Genomic DNA, 23379 nt, shown 5'->3' with positions numbered 1-23379 from the left:
CCAGTCATCACGGTTGTCATGTTTTAAGGGGCACAGCAGTCAACCAAATGTCGTAAAAGACAAAGAAGTTGGAAATGCCCCAAGATGTTGGATCCTACTTGAGAATATTAACAAAGCCAGAAGTAACGTGGGTCTCGACTATAAAGAACAAAAATATAAACTCAACATGTAAAGTGTTGGTTTCATGAGCTGAAATAAAAGATCCCAGAAATGTTCCATGTGCACAAAAAGCTTATTTCTCTCAAATGTTGTGCACACATTTCTTTACATTCCTGTCAGTGCGCATTTCTCCATCCACCTGACAGGTGTGTCATATCAAGAAGCTGATTAAACAGCATGGTCATTACACAGGTGCACCTTTTGCTGGGGACAATAAAAGGCCACTCTAAAATGTGCAGTTTTTTTACTGAACATAATACCACAGGTGTCTCAAGTTTTGAGGGAGTGTCATCAACTGGCATTCTGACTGCAGGAATGTCCACCAGAGCTGTTGCCAGATAATTGAATGTAAAATTTATTTACCATAAACTGCCTCCAACGTTTCAGAGAATTTGGCAGTATGTCCAACCGGTCTCACAACCACAGACCATGTGTATCCACGCCAGCCCAGAAACTCCACATCCAGCTTCGTCACCTGGCTCCCCAGTGGGTGGGCCTATGTCCTCCCCACCCATGGCTGTGCCCCTGCCCAGTCGTGAAATCTTACATGAACTGTAACTTTGAAATTGTTGCATTTATACTTTTTGTTCAATGTAGTTACCACAGCCACAGTCATAATTCTTGCTAAACCCTTCCTGTTTCTACAATTTCTCTTCTTAAAATGTTATTTCAAACCTAACCTTAACCACACTTCTAATTTCTAATGAAAGGAACGTTTCTTATTGGCAGTCCCCTTTTCTTTTTTACCTTCAGTTTGGTGCATAATGAACACCACCTAGTTCCAGCTCCTGTGGTAACTGCCTTGTGTTGATTGCAAAGGCAGCCGAGGTTGATCACAGGTCTGCGTATTTGTGACACAGGCATGATACTCTCCGATAATGAATCCATGAATCATTGTTCATTCTGGCTTGATTAAAAGTTGCACTTGTCAAACCTGGCTTTCTTTGCAATGCAGGGTGTAATTTGTATTGTGCAAGCATCGTGATTCTGAAGGTAACATGTTAAACGTATTCATTTAGTGTAATTAAATGGTTGAGCACTGCAGTCCAAAACAACTCAAAGACTGTTTATGAAAAGGAAATGGTTTATTTTTGTCATGTAAGCATATACGCATGATGCTGTGAGTGATTAAAAAATAAAAACATGATGCTTATCAACACTTCCACATAGCAGATTCAGCGCACAATGACACTGATCATATCAGCCTCTGCCGATCTCTTGTCTGGGACAGTAATGGAGACTTAGCACCAGAAACTCTTAGCCATAGAAATAGAATCTATAGAACGGACACCCCCCATTCTATTTATAAATGGTCTTAGGAACCCGATACTTCAGTCACTCAGAGAATTCTCTTCAGATGAACCTCCATGCAAAGCCCGGACAAAGGCTGAGAATACAGAGGGGGGCATGAGGTAGTTGGGCATATTTCCATAACCTCTGGGAAACCAGCTCATGGGGTGGGGATGGCGTGCTGCAGCTCTCTGAGGGACAAAGAACATTGCAGGAGGGAAGCCATTTATGTTGGGGGCACCAGGCCTGATGGGTAGGTATGGGACAACTAGGCCCTGATGTTGAGGAGCTCCCTTTGCCTTTCTCTTGTTTTTGTTATTGTCCAGGTGTGGGCTACTGGTGGTAACTGCGGTCGGGGTCGGTTGAGTGAACCTGAGGGGTTGGGAGGTCGTCCATGACTGATATGACGTTACATGGAAACTCGTCACGGTTGATGATGTCTATCTCAGTTGCATCGTTTGTGCTCAGCAGTGTGTGAATAACATCATGTTCAGATTTCCCAGAATGCTGCTCTGTGAAAAAAAACACGAGAGAAAGTTTTTTGTTGTTGTCAATTATATAAATGCCACCGAAGATCGATATAAGAGATCAATCGTGTTTACTCAGTAGTCTTTAGCCTGGGATGCAAGCTGAATATCACACCATGTCACTGAAACAATAGTAATACTGATCAATATTCAGTTTGGATTCCAGGCTAGTCTGAATGTATTGTTTTTTTTGACTCACCTTGTCTGTCATATCTGTGCACCTCTCCTCTCCCCTTCTCCAGGTAGTCTCCCGTGGAAATTGCCCCTTGATCAGGCCAGGAAGTGGGAGTCTCATTGTTCCTCTCTGGATGACATTCAATACATTGTGAAAGTGATGCTAACACAGATTAATTTTAGTTCTCCATAGAAAGTGCTTTTTAGTCCAGTACTAGGCTTAATCTGAAATCGCCCCTGAATGTCCTGATCATCACTATCATTTCAAATGGCAAAAACTCTTCATATTTTAAAACATATATATTTTCACTCCATTTCCTCCAAAAATATATGACACTACGTCATCATAGCCTTTTGAAGAGAAGATCTCTGATATTTCATGTTAGATATTTAAATCCCCAGCAATTAGATGATTTGTAAAAAAATAAATACTTACCTGCAGAAAATACCTGGAGATTAAGAAGGAGAGAGAAAATCCCTGCTTCTGTTAGTTTGACTTCCATTGTGAAAGGAACACGCTGAGATCTGTACAGAGGCCTTTTAAGACAAGGAGTGGATCTGTCTGTCTCAGCACCCTCTATAATTACTTTGATATTTCTGCACATTTAGATTTTTTATCCAGGTGTCTGGCTGGAACAGATGTGTATTAACATGTTATAATTACCCTCAGAGTACAATAACACCTGACTCAAACTCATAGCTACCAGACAGTTCCATCATTATATTGTGCAAAAGAGATTGTGATAAGTAAGCTCAAATGATAAGTAGTGTCTGGTCTGGGGCAATTTGTCTAAATAAAAAGGTAAGCTCTATCTCACTCTCTCTCTCTGACATGTGTGTGTGTGTATGTGATTTTGGACAGTTCCATCATTATATTGTGCAAAAGAGATTGTGATAAGTAAGCTCAAATGATAAGTAGGATCTGGTTTGGGGAAATGTATCAAAATTTAAAGGTCAACTCTATCTCCCTCTCTCTCTCTGATGTGTGTGAGAGAGAAAGAGAGAGTGTCTGAGAGAAAGGCCATCAGATGCAACATGGGTTGCATACCAAACAGGTCAAAGTGTTCAGCGGGTGCCTATTGTGGACAGCATCTAGGTTAAATGGAAATTATATAAGCAGATAATATAAGCAGGCTACACTCGTTATATAAGCAGACTATTGTGTTCAAAAATGAACATGGAGAAGAAAAAAATACAGATGCATATGAATCTTCTATTTTCTTGATTTGTGAATTATTTTGCATGGAAAGAAGGGCATGTTTGATACCTTATTTGTTTCTTTACGTATCTCTCTTTTAATTAATGTGAATGTTTTGAAAATAATCGTGTATAGAATACACACATTTTACAAACAAGTGGCGGTGTGGTAGAATCTCATTTCCCTTTAAAAAATTAGGCAGTTGTCCTCTGATCAGCCACGTAGCGCCACGTCTCGGCGCTTGCGCATTGGCTAAATGTCACTCAAGTTCCGGGGTCGGTCCAGGAGGTTGTGTACAGTGTAAAAATCAACATTTAGACTCGTTTACATTATTACACAAGGCCCATACCCTTTCAAAGTTTATTTTAGACCGTTGGAATTGCGAACAAATTTCCAAGAGGACGTCGATGACAATGAATTTTTTCAGGGGAGTGATGGGTGGACAACCCGCGGGGCCACAGCCGACTGGAGCAGAGACGGTGAGAAACGAAACTCGTCTAGCATGTTAGGCTAACAAGTTAGCTAATGTCACACACACAACCTGGTGGACCGAATCTTAGGATAAGTGTGTGTAGTTAATAGTTGCTAGACAGGCAAATTAGTTCACTTTCACGTTTTCCAGGCTGAAAGACCGGTGTAGGCCTTGTAACAGTGCACTATACAACCAGCCTCACGAGCACAGACATAATGTGTCAATCAATACAGTGATTGACGCAAACATTTCTGCAGAGTTTGCTAGCTAAGCTGGTTAGCCCAATTGGCACAGGACAACAATTGAACGTGTGTAGCCTGCTCATATTCTTGAGCTATCAGCGTTTTTTGGAAAGAAAAAGATTGACATGACCTGCTGCCACTAAATGAGCAGATGTCTTCGTATGTGATAGTTTACATACTTTGCATACATCCAACTGTTTACTGTCATCTGGGTGAGACTATATGGCTACTTGGATTGCAGTTCACAAACCAAAAACACAGCCAAATTCCACGTGAATCCATTGTTTGTGAATGGATCTCTGCTGGCATTCCTTTTGTGATGACAGAATGGGAGGGGCTGCTTGACCTTGATATATTTAAGTCCCTTCACCAAACAAGAGAATGTGTGTGACATATCTCAGGCTGCTATCAAAAGAACACACGCCCAGTTCACATCAACAGGGCTGAGGTGGAGTGGGTCGAGAGCTTCAAGTTCGTCGGAGTCCACATCAGTAAGGATCTATCATGGTCCAAACACACCAACAGTCATGATGGAACAACAATGCCTCTTCGCCCTCAGGAAGCTGATAAGATTTGGCATGGGCCCTCATGCTCAAAGTTGCACCATTGAGAGCATCTTGACTGGCTGCCTCACCGCCTGGTATGGCAACTGCTTGGCATCTGACCGCAAAGCGCTACAGAGGGTAGTGCGTACAGCCCAGTAAATCACTAGGGCCGAGCTCCCTGCCATCCAGGACCTCTATACCAGGCGGTGTCACAGGAAGGCCCTAGAAATTGTCAGACTCCACTCCAGCCACCTAAGTCATAGACTGTTCTACCGCACGGCAAGCGGTGCCGATGCATCAAGTCTGGAACCAACAGGACCCTGACCAGCTTCTACCCTCAAGCCATAAGACTTCTAAATAGTTAACCCAATAGCTTCCCAGACTATCTGCATTGACCCTTTTTGCACTAACTTTTTTGACTCCTCACACACATTGCTATCCTATTACCTAGTCTCTATATTCCTAGGTATGTGTACATATCTACCTTAATTACCTCGTACCCCTGCACATCAACTCGATACTGGTACCCCGTGTGTAGAGCCAAGTTATCGCTACTCATTGTGTATTTATTATTACTTGTTATTGCTTTTCTATTTTCTTTCTCTCTACATTGTTGGGAAGGGCCCGTAAGTAAGCACTTCACTGTTAGTCTACACCTGATGTTTACGAAACATGTGACGTATAACATTTGATTTGGCTGAACTTAGATTGAACACATTGTCCTGAATCTGCAGTGGATGTAAGTCTATGTATCAGTACGTGGTTACAGGGGATGGTAGGTAGCCTAGTGGTTAAGAGCGTTGGGCCAGTAAGCAAAAGGTCGCTGTTTTTTTTGCCGGCAAGGTGGAAAAATCTGCAGTTCTAACCTGGCAGTTAACTCCCAACAACTGCTACTCTGCTGCCGATGATGTGGATGTCGACTATGCCAGCCCCCCGCACCTCTCTGATTCAGAGTAGTCGGGTTAAATGAACGGATTCACTTGTGCAACTGACTAGGTATCCCCTATCAATTTGTATCAGTCACATGCGCCAAATACAACAGGTGTAGTAGACCTTAGAGTGAAATGCTTACTTATGAGCCCCTAACCAACAATGCAGTTGTTGGTTAGTGGCTCATGAAATCAGGATTAGAATAAGAGATTAAAGTAACAAGTAATTAAAGAGCAGCAGTAAAATAACAATAGCGAGACTATATACAGAGGGATACCGATACACAGTTGCCATACCAAGCGGTGATGCAACCAGTCAGGATGCTCTCCATGGTGCAGCTGTAGATCCTTTCCCTTAACATGTTGTATTAACCATTCATTATTTTGATTGAACCACAGATCCATAAGCTGTGTGACCGTGTGGCCTCCTCCACACTCCTGGAGGATCGCAGGGACGCTGTCCGAGCCCTTAAATCGCTCTCAAAGGTAGGAGACAATTGCATTAGGCTAATCTCTATAGTTACACTGATGCACTATTGTTGTGTCATGATTGTACCATTGTTACACTGATAATTGTTACTCATTATTGATAAATATGTGTTAAAGCATTGAGGCTGCAGAGACCGTTTATGATGAGCCTAGGCCTTATCTAAATATGAGCTTTTCTCTTGTGCATTGTTTTAAGTGAACATCGCTAGAGTTCTCTTTTGATGTTCGTTATCTTGTGAGCAGGGACACATCCCCTTATCACCCCCACTCTGTGTACTCATCCTCAGGCTCTATCTAAACAGTCTGGGATGGGCCCTGTCTCAATCCTCTTAAATCACCTCATTATTTTGCCACCTTTCCTCCATACACTGATCAGGAAAGAAAGACTGGGGAATGTAATGTAGGAATTCATGGGTTGCACCTCTGTCACTTGGTCGCATCGTTGCCATTGTTATCAACATTCTACAGATGCCGCAGCATATTGATGCCTGACAGATGGTAGTCTTTCTGAACGGGGGCTAATGACTATTTCATCAAATTTAAAATTAACGTTCCAAACAGTATTGTGACGAAATGTGCAACCAATGAATAAGGAGGGTACCTATTGGTTGGCTCCTTGCGTTCACTGGTCCAGTTCTCTTAAAAAAAATAAAAAGCAATGTTGAGGAAAAGAAGGCAATTATTGACATGCAGCCTTGCTGAAAACCTGACTCATTCCCTCAGTCCCTACTCTCTACTGTATTAAAGGTCTAGAGACCTCTCGGCCATAACTGACTGACTGGCCACTAGCTGCCTCGTCAACCATGAATAAGGGGTTTAGGGGTATGGGGTCACACACAGACCAGGGAAAAACAACGCTAGCCAGAGAAACAGACCAGCTAGAGCTGGGAGTTGTTGAATTGCATTAGCTCTGTTTGGCCCCAGTAGGTTCTACTCAACGTTGAGGGGTAACTAATCACACAGGTTTGTCTTATCAGATCAGAGATGTCACAAAGCAAACCACTGTTCTGTTATTTAACTCTGCTTTCAGAATGTATTATACTTATGCCTAAGGTCATGTGTGGAGCCAAAACGTGTATTGTTCATGCAGACACGGGCGGCATATCAACAGTTAGGGGGAGCACGGGGGCAAAACAGGCATAGCTTCGAGTTAAAGCAAAAAGTCACATCCTCTCTGATCCAAGGGCTGCCCAGGGGGAAACAATCACTTAATGTTCTCCTGACTTGACTGTTGGTTTTGATTTGTAGAAATATCGCTTGGAAGTTGGCACTCAGGCTATGGACCACCTGGTTCACATACTGCAAACTGACAGGTATGTTTTTTGTGTGTGTGTGTGTGGTTTTATGATTAAGAGCTTTATACTGATCCCTTGCCCTCCGCTGCTCTCTAGCACATTGTAATAGTGTGGTGGGGTGATTTAAGGCCAGCGTTTTGCATGGTGCTCGGTCGTTGCTAAGAGTACTTAATATTTCAGGGACGAAAGCAGTGCTTGTTGTGTTGATATCCTACCTCTCCCATTTTCTGCAGGTCGGACTCTGAAATCCTTGGCTACGCTTTGGACACACTCTATAATATCATCTGCAACGATGAAGAGGAGGAACAAGGTGTTTAGGTGTTAAAAACCTAGTCCTCTTCCACAGAGGGTTGTGAACAGGCCCCAGAACTGTCAATAATTTAGTATTTTGTTATAGAGCGGAGCCTCTGTTTTTGAACATGCAGTTAAAAATTATCTTCCTTTTTGGGAAAAATGCTTTTGAATGACAACAAGCAAGCCCTGTCCTAGTAACAATAGCATGTGTAATTGAGTTCAATTACTGCCAATTAATTGGACTTCAAATCAAAATGGACCCTGTCGCCCTCTTCCACACTCGCCCCATTTCTCTCTCTCTCGATGTTAATTGCTATGTATGTAAAGATTGTCATCTCTCTCTTCTCTTTCATGTTATAACTCTACAGACGAATCTGAAGGTAAAACTCTTGTTTGTGCATGACGTCCCCCCCTAACCACTAGCGACGCTTCTTGTAAATGATATGCATCGTTCTTCTCCGCGGGTTGTTTTGATTTCTAGCTCTCCTGTGGTGCACAGTAGGTTGTAGTCTGAAATGCAGTGCTTTGGCAGAACCCATTAACAAACACTAGGGATATATTTATGTATTGTGTACGAGTCGAATCATCTGACTTGGATGGGGCTTCAATCTCTTGCACTCCCCCCTTCTTACAGACATGGCGGCCGCACCCCCTATCCCAGTCTCAGGGAAGCATAAGAACGTGCCTGTGTCTGGTCAGTACTAGCTCTGTAGACTAACTAGCCCCCATGGTGTGGTGACTCTTACTAGTCAACTGAACTAACCTCACTAAAATGTGTTGGACTGGGAAGTATGGTTTAATATAGTAATGACTGGGTGGTAATAACATGTCACTAATACCACTCCTACCTCAGCCTCTCTCCTGTCCTGCAGTGTTTCTCTTCCCATTGCTCTTCTTGTTTTCCTCGCAATTAGCATATCTAGTCAAACGCAAATCACTCTGCACGGGATGTTGGGACGAAGAAGTTTTGATTCCAAAAGAGGAATGTTAGATTCCCAAAGCATCCTCTTCCTCACAGTTGTACATTTGAAACCATGTTCACTGTGGTGAGGTTATTCTAGTATTGCAGAACGTCTCATCTGGTTGTTGTTGATGTGAAATATTATATTTAGCCTAGAACCCTAGATAATTGAGTGTGTTGTCTATAATACGATGCTCCAGTACTTTTGTGTGCTTTTAGACTGGATGTGAACCAATTCACCGTGCCCTAACACCTCCCCTCTCGCTAATAGTAGCCATGTCTCGGGGCAACTACCTGCCTAACATGGCACACCCAGAGGTCTTTAAACCTTGTGACCTTTGACCTTTTCAGATGAGAACGCCCAGAAGCAGGAGGAAGACCTGGGAGTCCTGTTCACTGACAAGTTCCTCGGTGACTCTGAGAACGTGACACTACTACTGACTCTGTTAGAGGTAAACAGACCAGAGACCCAAACATCTACATTGTGTCTTTTATGAAAGCTAGTAGTCTCTAACCCATGGTCTCAGTGTTAACCAGACCTGGAGACCCATTGTGCATGGTGGTTTTCAGACCAGCTGGTTTCAGATTTAAGAATATAAGCATAAGCCTCAAATCTGTACTGTTTATATACAGGATTACAAGGGTGTAGTTTATTTCCCACCATGCCTGTGACACTGATTCCCTGCCTGTGACACTGATTCCCAGCCTGTGACCCTGATTCCCTGCCTGTGACCCTGATTCCCTGCCTGTGACCCTGATTCCCTGCCTGTGACCCTGATTCCCTGCATGTGACCCTGATTCCCTGCCTGTGACACTGATTCCCTGCATGTGACACTGATTCCCTGCCTGTGACACTGATTCCCTGCCTGTGACACTGATTCCCTGCCTGTGACACTGATTCCCTGCCTGTGACACTGATTCCCTGCCTGTGACACTGACTTCCTGCCTGTTTCAGGAGTTTGACTTCCACGTGCGGTGGCCAGGAGTGAAGCTGCTCACCGCTCTGTTGAAGAACCAGTGTAACCAGGTCCAGGGCGTCATCCTGGTCAGCCCTATGGGTGAGTCCTTTAACAAATGACCTGGAATCAGCTGCTGCTAAATTGTCTGACATCAGCCCACACCAACAACTGACCCAAAATCAGCTGTTGTGGTTTGATTTATCCTCTCAACATTTGTTTCTCTCTCACTGGTGAAGTAGTATGACAAGAAGTGTTAGTCTTGTCTATTTTCTTCCCTAGAGCATATGACTACTAATGGTCAAGTATGCTAATTTAGAGTTATTTTCTGACTGATTTGCCTGGCTGGTCTCTGAGTTGTATTTTGTTAATGGTCCGTCTCTCTCCCCTGCAGGTGTTTCTAGACTGATGGACCTATTAGCTGACTCCAGAGAAGTCATCCGTAATGATGTGAGTACTACTCCTATTGACTGCTGCTTCAGATGGACTTTAGTAGTAATACCGTAAAGCCACAGGAACAAGCTACAATCTGCTATCTTATCTTTCTGCTGATACAAGACTTTGGTCCGGTTTCCCAGACACGGATGAAGTCTTCGACTAAAAAAGCGCGTCTTGTTTCTGGGAAACCGTCCCAAAATCATACTAGCTGGTCTTATACCTTGGCTTGTTGTTTCTGTTTTTCTGGATATATGAGCTACTTTGATCGTATTCCCTCAGGGTCTCCTGTTGCTGCAGCAGCTGACCAAAGGCAATGCGGCCATCCAGAAGATCGTGGCGTTTGAGAACGCTTTCGAGCGTCTCCTAGATATCATAACAGAGGAGGGCAGCAGTGATGGAGGTAAAGTCGAATGGAGGAGTAGTGCCATATATACACTCAAGCTAATTGGCAATCAATGAATCCATTTCCAAATAAATTACATTTGATTTGATTTTAAAATGACATTTCAGTTCACTCACACTGGCCAACATCCACTCTCCATACTTGCACTCTAGAAAATTGGCAATGAATCCATTTCTTAATAAACACAATTTTAAGCGATAAAATAAAAAATCTTCACCCATTTCTTGACAGAAGTCCACCCTCCATCTTGTCTCTGTCCAGGTATCGTAGTGGAGGACTGTCTCCTGCTGCTCGTCAACCTGCTGAAGAACAACAGCTCCAACCAGAACTTCTTCAAGGAGGGCTCCTACATCCAGAGGATGAAGCCCTGGTTCGAGGTGGGAGACGACAACTCTGGCTGGTCCGCCCAGAAGGTCACCAACCTCCACCTCATGCTGCAGGTAGGACACACCACAGTCCTGGTGTTACATGTAATTCAGGGAGAATGGGAGTTTTGAGCCCTGGTTCGAGGTGGGAGACGACAACTCTGGCTGGTCCGCCCAGAAGGTCACCAACCTCCACCTCATGCTGCAGGTAGGACACACCACAGTCCTGGTGTTACATGTGATTCAGGGAGAATGGGAGTTTTGAGCCCTGGTTCGAGGTGGGAGACGACAACTCTGGCTGGTCCGCCCAGAAGGTCACCAACCTCCACCTCATGCTGCAGGTAGGACACACCACAGTCCTGGTGTTACATTTAATTCAGGGAGAATGGGAGTTTTGAGCCCTGAGCAGTTGACAGAGCAGTGTGATGGTCCGTTATGCTCAACTATTAGGGTCTGTGCAGTACATTGTGCCACGCATGGCCAGGATTGGTTGTGGTGTAGAGTATGTTCACCGTAGCACTGCGTCTCATCTCTCCATCTCTTCTCTGGTCCAGTTGGTGCGAGTCATGGTCTCCCCGGTCAACTCTCCTGGAGCCACCAGTAGTTGTCAGAAGTCAATGTACCAGTGTGGCCTGCTGCAGCAGCTCTGCACCATCCTCATGGCCACTGGCGTGCCTGCTGACATACTCACTGAGGTAACGTAGAAGACTGTTGGAGTGGACCAAAAAGCCTTTCTTTTCTTTCTTTCTACTTATTGTGTTAGATCAGTGGTTACTGTTGTTCATACTGATGCGTGCTTTGTGTTTGTACCACGATGTCACTCTTTCTTTCTCCTCTCAGACCATCAACACTGTATCGGAGGTGATCCGCGGCTCACAGATCAACCAGGACTACTTTGCATCTGTCAACGCTCCCTCCAACCCCCCAAGGTGAGTTCCCCCAGACAGAGGACTGTAATCAGTTGTAGCACAGCCACCGAGTGAAGGTAATCTCTAAAAACCCTTATCCCCTGATTCCAGACCTGCCATAGTGGTGCTGCTGATGTCCATGGTCAACGAGAGGCAGCCGTTCGTGCTGCGCTGTGCCGTTCTCTACTGCTTCCAGTGTTTTCTCTACAAGAACCAGAAGGGCCAGGGGGAGATCGTAGCCACCCTCCTGCCCTCCACCATTGACGGTCAGTTCAGTTACACTGAACCTCCATACTGAATGTGTTGTTATTACAAGGTTATGACCACACTGTACAACTGTAGATTGCATGTAATAAAATGTTACTTCTGACTAATATACTGTAGGTTATTTGCTTATTATACTCTAGTGGAAAAATATAATGGAACTGAGGCATAAATGATCTACATATATCTATTGCTTTATTCCCCCTCCCTCCGGCTCTCTCCCTCCTCAGCCAACTCCATCTCGGCGGGCCAGCTGCTGTGTGGGGGCCTGTTCTCGGCTGACTCCCTGTCTAACTGGTGTGCTGCAGTGGCCCTGGCCCACGCCCTGCAGGACAACCTGACCCAGAAAGAGCAGCTCCTCCGGGTGCAGCTGGCCACCAGCCTGGGCAAGCCCCCCGTTTCCCTGCTGCAGCAGTGCACCAACATCCTCTCACAGGTACACCACACAGACAGACAGGCTAACATGCTACGCAGGGGGAGCGGTCAGACTGGACCAAAGGGTTAGCATCATAGCGGGAGAGTTGTAGCTGAAATATTAGTTTGAAAACTAAAAGTGCCATTTTGAAAGTCTCATTAGTGAAACATAAGCAACAGAGAGGGTGGTTTGATAGGTGTCTCTGTCTGGTTGAAAGGTGTCTCTGTCTGGTTTGAAAGGTGTCTCTGTCTGGTTGAAAGGTGTCTCTGTCTGGTTTGAAAGGTGTCTCTGTCTGGTTGAAAGGTGTCTCTGTCTGGTTTGAAAGGTGTCTCTGTCTGGTTGAAAGGTGTCTCTGTCTGGTTGAAAGGTGTCTCTGTCTGGTTTGAAAGGTGTCTCTGTCTGGTTGAAAGGTGTGTCTGTCTGGTTGAAAGGTGTGTCTGTCTGGTTTGAAAGGTGTCTCTGTCTGGTATTGAAAGGTGTCTCTGTCTGGTTTGAAAGGTGTCTCTGTCTGGTTTGAAAGGTGTCTCTGTCTGGTTTGAAAGGTGTCTCTGTCTGGTTGAAAGGTGTCTCTGTCTGGTTGAAAGGTGTCTCTGTCTGGTTGAAAGGTGTCTCTGTCTGGTTTGAAAGGTGTCTCTGTCTGGTTTGAAAGGTGTCTATGTCTGGTTTGAAAGGTGTCTCTGTCTGGTTGAAAGGTGTCTCTGTCTGGTATTGAAAGGTGTCTCTGTCTGGTTGAAAGGTGTCTCTGTCTGGTATTGAAAGGTGTCTCTGTCTGGTTGAAAGGTGTCTCTGTATGGTATTGAAAGGTGTCTCTGTCTGGTATTGAAAGGTGTCTCTGTCTGGTTTGAAAGGTGTCTCTGTCTGGTTTGAAAGGTGTCTCTGTCTGGTTTGAAAGGTGTGTCTGTCTGGTATTGAAAGGTGTCTCTGTCTGGTATTGAAAGGTGTCTCTGTCTGGTATTGAAAGGTGTCTCTGTCTGGTATTGAAAGGTGTCTCTGTCTGGTATTGAAAGGTGTCTCTGTCTGGTTTGAAAGGTGTCTCTGTCTGGTTTGAAAGTTTTGCCTTAGATTCAAATAGTTGATCATTTGTCACTCCAGGTTTTCAGGTCACCTTTGTCATGTTATGGCTCCCAAATGGCACCCTATTCCCTTTACAGTACACTACCTTTGAATAGGCTGTCATTTGACCACAGTAGTGGGGAGTAGTGGGGAGTAGTGGGGAGTGGTTCTCAGACAGTCAACCTGTTGCTTGTGTTTGAAGTTGCCAAGTGTCACGTAAGGTTGTTGTGGTTTTGCAGGGGGATAAGATCAACCGGAGGGTGAGTATCTGGGGTGTGGGCAGCACCTGTCTGTCATGGTTTTGCTTTGGCATCAGCAGGATCCTCCTATATGCTCCTTACGTTGGGGGTTACGTTTTGGCTTCCCTGTTTTGTTTTCGTGCCTAAAGCCCTCTGCCTATCTCACCCGTGTTTGTCGAGTTCTATACTGGTACTGACCCCCCCCCCCCAACTCCCATAATCCCATGCTTTGACCCTTGACCCCCTTGCTGTGTCCGTTCTATGGGGACTTGACTGTCCTGGAAGGATGCAGCAACCACTGGTACTCTGTCTGTTCTGCTATTGATCTCTTGTGAGAGGGGTTACTGGCATTATTATTTTCACCACTGCTATTTCTCCTCCTGTACTCTAGGTGGCAGCACTATCCGTTATAAAACGTACCGTTTCACCCGGGGCCAAAGATTCTCCAATTAACTATTGTGATCATTTATGTTCCCCCTTTTTTTTCTCCTCCCGCCCCCCCCTTTCTCAAACATTTTGTGTTTTTTGCATTACGTCCCCATTGGAGGCGAAATCTGAAAAGGTGATTTTCCTTATGGTTTGATTTTCCATGTCAGCTTTACTATTTATTGTCACTTACTGACCTCCATTTGGAATGAACCCTCTTTCCTTTCTCACACCCTTCATCGCCCTCACAACAGGAGAGGTCTGCATTGCCTCCCAAATGGCACGCTTTTCCTTTTATAGTACACAGCCCAGGGCTCTGGTCAAAAGTAGTGCACTGTATAGGGAATATGGTGCCTTTTGGCACACAAACATGCCTGAACTATGCAGTTTACGTCTGGTAACTCAATAGTGCCCATCACTCACTGCATATCATTACGCCAGCAGCCTTTCTTCTTATTCCCATGACCATGCATGGGGACTGTAAAGCCACTTTATTATCATCCGTTTCTCTTTGTGGTCGCCACTCCTAAAGACTCACTACACAGAGGCTTTAGCTTTGCATGTGTTGTCAGCTACATTTAGCAGCCGTGCCTCAGCTTGATATCTTAGTTATTTTTGTATGTGAATGCCTAAATAGTTAGATTTGGGCTCTTGTGGATTGTGTAGAGGATGACGAATGTGCCAATATGCTATTATATTCCTTCCATGCAGTAACATTTTCATCAGTCCTGTTGTATCACCTGCTTAGCTAAGCTGCAGAGGAGTTTCATCATCCTTTTGTGGTGCAGGTAGTGATGGTAACCAAGGCCGTTGCTACAGTAACAGCATATTGTTGAACACTTAAGGCTCCTGAAAATGTTGTTTTTAACAGGATCTGAACTAACTCTGGTCATCCTATAAAATTCACTGCATGTTTGACCTAAGCTAACCCTGGTTTATAAATAATGTTCATATTTAGATGTAGTTCCTTTTGTTGTATCTGAATAACTTTATTAATTACTAACGGTCTGCATTGAAGTCACTAACGTGGTACTCTTGAAACATTTATACCATGGTATTTCCTGTGTAACTGCTAGATACAATGTTGTTTTTCCCAACAGAACTCAAAAGGGAAAAATGCAATTCAAAAGTTCACCATGTGCCAACAAAATAGCATTTTTATTGTAGCTACCAGCACACAGTATTCCTAATGTCAGTCTTCATGACATCAAGTTATATTATAAAGTTCCTATTCAACCTTAAATGTCCCAGTTGGGAATAGTTTAGAAATATCAATTCATTTTGTTCGCCCTTAAAATGCTGTTTATTTGGTTGGTTTAAATCAAACGTGTCGTCCGGAGATATTCAGGAGACTGATTTAATTGGACAGAAGGAGATGCAATGACACGTTGTCTTAAACAGGAAAAATAAGACATCCCTCGTTATAATGTGGGGGGACAGGCGTTTGAATTGAACCCAGCTAAATGAACTTACTCTCCATGTTGAGGAGGAGTTCTGTTCTGACACAGAGACCAGGATGTGGTCCAGCACTAGACTAAACCTTACATCAGTCTTGTTTTGCTGAGGGGTTGAAGTCCTGGATCCCAGGCCATCATCAGTCTCTGTACACAATGTTCATGTTCAATACCTTTTACTCACCCCTATGCTGATGTGACGGTGCTATATTTGTGAGTGTGTTTCTTAAGAGTGTGTGTGTGTGTGTGTGTGTGTGTGTGTGTGTGTGTGTGTGTGTGTGTGTGTGTGTGTGCGCGCGCGTGCGTCTCATCCACAGGGCAGTAAAGTGCAGACACGGGTCGGTCTCCTCATGCTGCTGTGTACCTGGATCAGTAACTGTCCCATCGCTGTCACACACTTCCTGCACAACCAGGAGAACGTCCCCTTCGTATCCTCCTTCAACAAACCAACTAGCTCCACATCACTGTTCTATTGCACTTCCTTTTACTCAGATGGCTGTTAGCCTGTTAGTGCAGTCTGTCCTATAACCAACTCCTCTCTGTGTTCGTTCCCCACATACAGGATAGTGTTGGATATTGCATACATTATTGCATGGAAGTTCCTGAGGCCCTATGTCTTGTGTTGCTAAGAGAATAAGAGAGATCAACGCTACACAGTGGATGCCAATGTATTCACCAGTGCATTGTGTAATTGAAAATTGTCTTGAAAGGCCTTGTTGCCATTAAATCCCCAATTTTGCTGTGACCCTTGACCCCTGATGCCCTGTAGCTGACAGGTCAGATCTCCGAGAACCTGGGGGAGGATGAGAGGCTGGTGCAGGGCCTTTGTGCCCTCCTACTGGGTATCTGCATCTACTACAACGACAACTCTCTGGAGAACTACACCAAGTAGGACATCTAACTACAACCCTCATAATAACTACACCAAGTAGGACATCTAACTGCGACCCTTGTACTACTTGGTATAGTTATATCTAACTACAACCCTCATAATAACTACACCAAGTAGAACGTACTAACCCTCATACTAATGCATCCTCTCACTCTCATACCTCTCATAACCGCAGTTAAAACTACATAAAGTATGACATCTTCTACCCAAATATTAACACCTGTTGAATGCGTTCAGTATTGCAACTGACTAGGTTTCCCCCTTTTCCTTCCCTTAATGCTAACCCTGCCTGTCTTGTCCTCCCCCAGAGAGAAGCTGAAGCAGCTGATCGAGAAGCGCATTGGGAAGGAGAACTTTGTGGAGAAGCTGGGCTTCGTCACTAAACACGAGCTGTACTCCCGCGCTGCACAGAAGCCCCAGCCCGTCTTCCCCTCCCCTGAACAGATGCTGTTTGACCACGAGTTCACCAAGCTGGTCAAAGAACTGGAAGGTTGGCATAAGTAACCTCCATTATACCATAACCTAACCAAAATACAACCACAACCTCAAGCATTTCGATGCACCTGCGATAACATCTTCAAATCTGTGTACCCAACCAATAAACTTTGATTTGACTCTAAGCCAAGTACAACCAGAACCACAAATCAAAACTCTGTGTTGGTGTCTTCTTTGCTCTTCTCTTGGCTGGTTTTACCCCTGTTAATTTTGTGTGTGTGTGTCCGTCCACAGGCGTGATAACGAAAGCGGTCCACAAGACCAGCGAGGAGGAGAAGAAGGAGGAGGAGGTGAAGAAGACTCTGGAGCAACACGACAGCATCGTCATCCAGTACAAAGATCTCATCAGAGATCAGGTAACTGGCCTCACACTATTAAGCATTAGGCTGAAACGTGTGCCCTGTTTTTTACATCTTCATTAGCGCTTTAACTTTTTGTATTATTTTGAGCATGGATTAAATGAATCCTACTATAAACCCTCCTTGGGTTATTCCTTGTCATGGTTTTAAGTACTTTTTGAACCCTACATATATTTTCTGTCCCACACACCGGCCGCCTTTCATTCTAGCCTGTCCGCAAACCCTCATACTGACTTTCTACACACACACACACACACATCAGAAACCATCTCTCCATGCTTTCAAGCATCACAAGTTTATATACACCCTCTACACTCAGTTAAAAGGCTGCTTGCATTCAAAAGGCATTTTTTCCCCTGTGTTTTATATCATATTTTACAACATCTGATGAAACTAACACTGTAAAAGTGTGTGAACATTTGATCAGTGTTATTTCCTGATAGTTTCCGGTTGAAAAATACACTCTGCACAGGACCTTCTAATCAGCAGCTTTGCATGGGCGGTAGTTTTGGCTTGCCTGGTGACATCACCAGGCGGTAACTTATATTGTTTAATAGACCAATAACAGAGTTCCAAACCTCTCTGCCAATAACAGCTAGTTTTCAGTTTTCCAAACCACATTCGGACTACTCCCAGACAGTCCTCGCTAAATTCTTGCTTGAGAAATCTTTTCTTTTTTTTTTTTGCTAAAAAGCTATTTTTGTCCATTTTTAATGGAAAACTATTACAGTAAGGTACACTCGCCGGGCCACAACCACACAACCCATTTCATACAATATTCAACCGACCGATCCCGTTACCCTAAAAGGTCTACTTGTGTGTTTTGGCCAATGTCTCTATAGTCATTAAAGAAGTGTCTGTCATCTCTCAACCAGGACACCCAGATCCAGGAGCTGAGGGAGCAGGTTTCCACCCTGTCTCTGAACAGTGAACAGATGCAGAATCAGATCACACAGCAGCAGTCCCAGATCCAGCAACACAAAGACCAGTACAACATCCTCAAGCTGAAACTAGGTACTGTAGGATAACCTGGTATTACACAGCAAAAAAAAGTGTGCCTCGATCCACTGGGAAACAAGAGAGCAACATCGTGCTTGGCTAAATTGCTAATGATTTGGGGGGGTTAGGCACATGGAATTGTTCATATGGAATTGACAGTCTATAATGGTAGTGGAAATTGAGACGTATTACTGATGCAGACTTGTTGCGACTGCACTTGTTGATTTATAAATAGGATTGTAGATGTGATAATGACTGACTGTGTTGTGTCCAGGTAAAGACAGCCAGGGTCTGTCCTCCAGCCAGGGAGAGGGAGCTCACGTTAACGGGCTCCACTCAGAGGAGCTGAGCCAGCTCAGAGAGGAGGTGGAGGAGCTCCGCAGACAACACGCACTACAACACACACAGCTCAGCGACAAGGACTCACTCATCAACACACTGGTGTGTGTTTGGGGGGGGTGAATCACATATCAGAAAAATGTCTTTAGTTTATCCCTCCCTGTGTTGATAAGAGTTCTGTGTAAATGTCATGTATCATGGATGTTACTGGAATCGGACAAGCTGGACCTGAAGAATGACAGACTGATTCATTATCTTTTGTGTGTTAGTAGATCTGAATGGTGGTTGATGATACCCGAGTGCTGCTTTATCATTTCAGATGGGACGTCTCAGCCGTTGACCACTTCCTGTTCTAATAGTTGTAATGGTTGTGATGTCTTGTAGAGGTGTGGGGCGGCAGCAGCAGCACTGACAGCAGAAGGTGGAGCAGGAGGGTCCGACAACACAGAGCTTCTCGGGGTAAGACCCAACCACAGACAGAACATGTGTAGAACAGACATGAGTATAGAGATATTATACTGATGATGGAGTTACTGCTGGTTGTTCCCACCAGGAGGTGGAGTCGTTGAGGAGTCGTGTCCAGGCTCAGTGTGCAGAAATCAGCCAGCTGCAGACAGAGAGACTGGAGCTCATCAGGAGAGCTGAGGCAGTGGTGAGTACTCAGAACCAGCCATCACCGTGTCTTGAGACGTCTTAAGGCTGTTACATACAAACATGGCCTGTCACACTTTACTCCAACTTTTGTAGACCCCCACATGTATATGTTGTGACCAGTCTCTATATATATATATATATATCTCTCTCTCTCTCTCTTTCCCCTCTCTCAGTCCTCGGACCCGGCCTCCAGCAGTGAGAGCTCGGCAGACACAGTTACAGTATCTGAACTGGAGAGCAGGCTGGCTGCTCAGACCACAGAGGCAGAGAGACTTAAGGTACTGCACTGTCACAACCTCACATCTCTGTAGGTAGCTGTTGTCTGTTCAGAAGTGAGCAGCGTTCAGATACAAATGTATTGAACAGGGGTACTAGACTCTTACCCTACAAGATCCTGAACCTGCTGGTTTTCTGTTCTACCTCATAATTAATTGGTGTCCCAGGTCTAAATCAGCCCCTGATTAGAGGGGAACAATGAAACAAATGCAGTGGAACTGGCTTCAAGGTCCAGAGTTGAGTTTGAGGGGTATAGAACAACCTGATTGTCTGTTTTGTAGACTAGAGGGTCTAGTCGGCTCTATACTTACATTGCATTTCTATCTGTAACATTCTGCAAGTTTCACCTCGCTGAATATACTTCTCATGTTAGCCTGACTCCAGGGCTGCTTTACACCCATTCTGATTTTTTTTCCACTAATTGGTCTTTTGACCAATCACATCAGATCTTCTTCAGAGCTGATCTGATTGGTCAAAAGATCAATTAGTGCGACAAAGATCAGAATTGGGCTGCCTGTGATATCAGCCCATTAGTAACTGCCTCCTGACTGTTACCAGCTAAATGTGGGCTGAGACGTTGTGAAATCGCTCAATTATTCAACATCTTAAGTATGACCTTCGTGTATGTGGCATTCTCTTCCTCTCTCTAATGCTAGTGAAGAAAAAAAAAACATAATCTGATGCAGTTGAATTATTAATGTTTTTGGTCAGACAGCCATGCTGAAGCCATGCCCTTCCTTGTTAGCTGTCCTACCTCTCTCTCACCTCGCTCTCTTCTCCCCCTCCAGGAGGAGTGTCGGGGCCTGAGGGAGGGCCATGCGGGGCTGGAGCAGCAGTTGGCGTCGGCCCAGAGCACGGTGGCCATCGAGCAGACGGAGAAGACCAAGCTGCAGCAGGAGGTGCAGGAGTCCAAGAAGGAACAGGACGACCTCCTCATGCTGCTGGCCGACCAGGACCAGAAGATCCTCAACCTCAAGCAACGTCTCAGAGACCTGGGAGAGACGGTAAGAGAAACCATCTGTTCCTATTGTAGATCTAGACCGTGTTCTTAAACTACGGAGGAAGATCCTCCACCTCAGAGGTTCAAAGGTTTATGTTATTATTATTGTTTTAGTGGAGGTAGATGGTCATGTTAGGTTAGTTGGATGCTGAGGTTTTAGATGACGCTAATATTTAATATTTCATTGTTACATGTAGGGCTGGTTTCCTAGAGAGCTGTGATGAGTCATTCTACCTGTGTAGTAGTTGAATGAGGACATAACTTGTCGTCCTAACCAGCTAGCCCTACTGTCCCTGTACTCCCTGTGCCCTAGTTAGAATGTGACCCTCTCCTCACAGATTGATGAAGACGAAGATGAGCTAGACGCCCGGGACCAATTCGGTGAAGATGACGACGACGATGATGATGAGGATGAAGATAACAATGACTAGAGAGTTCTAGAGGGATGGAAATGTGGCAGACTCAAGGCAGACTCTGTTCTAATACACTATTAGAAAAATGGAAGATTGGACCGAGATGGATTGCGCTCTATCGCTCCAACCCACCATGCTACCTTCTTCTTTACTCCACCCCTCCCTTCATCCCTCGATCGCGTCATCCATTTTAATGTTTAGTTAATTTTATTACAAGATGGTGACAAAGATCCCCCTCCCCAAAGAAATTTGCAGTGTGTTCATCTCTGCCATCTTCTACCACATAAACAGCAGAGAGACACTTCTTCATGCATTTCAGGCCTTTTTGTTTCTGCTACAGTAGCGCCATGTTAGGCCTATGCAGTTATTGATTCAATAACCAGGCTTAGTCTCGACTCTACCACACAGTGTCGCCACTCAGAGGAACGAGCAGAATTAGAGAAAATAACGGGTGGCGAAGACGGACGAATGTACGGACACCACGCAGTCGGACGAACGGATGCCCTCTTTGACCGCCTCTTTCGGTACCATGGTAACTGCACTGTAGACCACCAGTTGAAGACCTGTAAGGGTCCTTGAGGCTCAGCGTACTCGATGACCCCCCCCCCCCCCCCCAAATGTATCTGTGTATACACTCTCCCTCTTGGCACCAGTTCAGTCAGTGTTCTATCATAACTGTTTCCAATATGAGCTTGACCCCTCAGCTACAGTACTGCTCTGCAATATGCTGCAACGTTCGCTGATGATAGAAAAAGATTGAAAAGAGATATTTTTGCAACTTTTGGCAAGTGACCTGACGCCCAGCTTCTCTGTGTGATTGTTGTAACTTATCAATTTATGAGCCACATTGAAATAAATAAAATATAAATCTGTACAGCTTGTAGGAATACTTGTGAATACTTACTATACACTTTGACTAAATCTGTTTTATAGATGAAAACGAGGAATTTTTCATTTCACTTCAACAGTATTTTATGTAATTTCAATAGTGGTGTTAACTTAAGAAGTAGCTGAACTTTTTAAACCAACATTTAAACCAACTAAACTACTAAAGTAGCTCTATAAACCCACAGGGCTGGTTTCTGCCTGTTATTTTAAAGACTTAAGTTTCCTCATATTTTTGCCTATTGATTCTATACATATTACATTAGCCTTATGCCAAAGTGAATACATACTGATTCTGAATAGAGACATTTGACCATAATTGTTGATATAAGAAATATTGACCATCCATCTGGGTTCCGCTTTCAAACTTTTTGTGTTTGAAGAATGAGATGTAAAAATGTATTTCACTTTATAGCTCTAATGAATTTCACAGTTTTGGTGTGAAGCGCTTTAGTAACATTATAAGCTAGGAGAAAATAGCCTGAAATCCAAATTCAGGTGCTCTGTTTTCCTATTGAGCATATCAGTTAGGATGGCTGGCTAAAGAGAAATACTACAGTACTTCAAAATTTGCAATATGGAGTTTCTATCGCATTTACTAGGGAAAGAATTAAAAATATTTAGCTTTTGCAATATTGAATTTAAGTTGCATTTTTTTTTTGTTCCTTTTCGGACAAGTCACAATGACATCCAGATCTAGACCCCTAATTTGAACAGTGCCATTGTTTGTGTCTGGCCTCTGCATAAAGTTTCAGTTTTTTGATTAACTGCACCATTGTTTCCTTGTTTCTTCCTTGTTTGGTAAGATACTAGACCCTCACATTTTATTTATTTATATATATATATATATATATATACACACATACACACACACACACACACACACTGGGGAAAACAAGTATTTGATACCCTGCCAATTTTGCAGGTTTTCCTACTTACAAAGCATGTAGAGGTCTGTAATATATCATAGGTACACTTCAACTGTGAGACAAAAATCCAGAAAATCACTATGATTTTTAAGTAATTCATTTGCATTTTATTGCATGACATAAGAATTTGATACATCAAAAGCAGAACTTAATATTTGGTACAGAAACGTTTGTTTGCAATTACAGAGATCATACGTTTCCTGTAGTCCTTGACCAGGTTTTCACATACTGCAGCAGGGATTTTGGCCCACTCCTCCATACAGACCTTCTCCAGATCCTTCAGGTTTCTGGGCTGTCGCTGGGAAATACGGACCTCCAGCTCCCTTCAAAGATTTTCTATTTAGGTTCAGGTCTGGAGACTGGCTAGGCCACTCTAGGACCTTGAGATGCTTCTTACGGAGCCACTCCTTAGTTGCCCTGGCTGTGTGTTTCGGGTCGTTGTCATGCTGGAAGACCCAGCCACGACCCATCTTCAATGCTCTTACTGAGGGAAGGAGGTTGTTGGCCAAGATCTCGCAATACATGGCCCCATCCATCCTCCCCTCAATACGGTGCAGTCGTCCTGTCCCCTTTGCAGAAAAGCATCCCCAAAGAATGATGTTTCCACCTCCATGCTTCACGGTTGGGATGGTGTTCTTGGGG

The 23379-nt window shown here is 44.2% G+C and overlaps 1 protein-coding gene across 18 annotated transcripts; it reads left to right on the top strand.

Moving 5' to 3' along the window:
- Positions 1 to 3553: 3553 nt before the first annotated feature.
- On the top strand, positions 3554 to 21801 carry LOC110534546 (general vesicular transport factor p115). 18 transcript variants are annotated; one of them, XM_090210326.1, is made up of 28 exons: positions 3554 to 3827; positions 5936 to 6022; positions 7274 to 7338; positions 7554 to 7630; positions 7983 to 7994; positions 8249 to 8308; positions 8927 to 9027; positions 9531 to 9633; positions 9926 to 9981; positions 10249 to 10369; positions 10634 to 10812; positions 11292 to 11432; positions 11578 to 11666; positions 11757 to 11911; positions 12140 to 12345; positions 13617 to 13637; positions 14164 to 14178; positions 15814 to 15924; positions 16266 to 16384; positions 16697 to 16878; positions 17118 to 17239; positions 18118 to 18256; positions 18516 to 18682; positions 18965 to 19039; positions 19134 to 19232; positions 19408 to 19512; positions 20299 to 20514; positions 20849 to 21801. In XM_090210326.1, the coding sequence occupies exons 1-28, from the start codon at positions 3756 to 3758 to the stop codon at positions 20939 to 20941; spliced, it is 2988 nt and encodes a 995-aa protein (XP_090066452.1). In that variant the 5' UTR covers positions 3554 to 3755; the 3' UTR covers positions 20942 to 21801. The 18 variants fall into 18 exon arrangements, 15 of the variants coding, with proteins under 15 accessions (XP_090066452.1, XP_090066440.1, XP_090066447.1 ...); XR_016488805.1 differs by lacking the exon at positions 14164 to 14178 and having other exon boundaries at positions 3555 to 3827; positions 15814 to 16164; XM_090210314.1 differs by lacking the exon at positions 7983 to 7994 and having other exon boundaries at positions 3555 to 3827.
- Positions 21802 to 23379: the final 1578 nt, after the last annotated feature.

This window comes from Oncorhynchus mykiss, chromosome 19 (genome assembly GCF_057628025.1).
Source record: "Oncorhynchus mykiss isolate SJ-2025 chromosome 19, ASM5762802v1, whole genome shotgun sequence".
NCBI lineage: Eukaryota > Metazoa > Chordata > Actinopteri > Salmoniformes > Salmonidae > Oncorhynchus > Oncorhynchus mykiss.
This window is presented reverse-complemented; position numbering and strand designations above follow the sequence as displayed.

Excerpts from the sequence above, each read along its gene's own strand:
- LOC110534546 (XM_090210326.1), top strand. The coding sequence starts at position 3,756 with ATGACAATGAATTTTTTCAGGGGAGTGATGGGTGGACAACCCGCGGGG. Across the intron at positions 11,667-11,756 it reads GCTCCCTCCAACCCCCCAAG|ACCTGCCATAGTGGTGCTGC; the intron begins GTGAGTTCCCCC and ends CCCTGATTCCAG. Across the intron at positions 20,515-20,848 it reads TCAGAGACCTGGGAGAGACG|ATTGATGAAGACGAAGATGA; the intron begins GTAAGAGAAACC and ends CTCTCCTCACAG.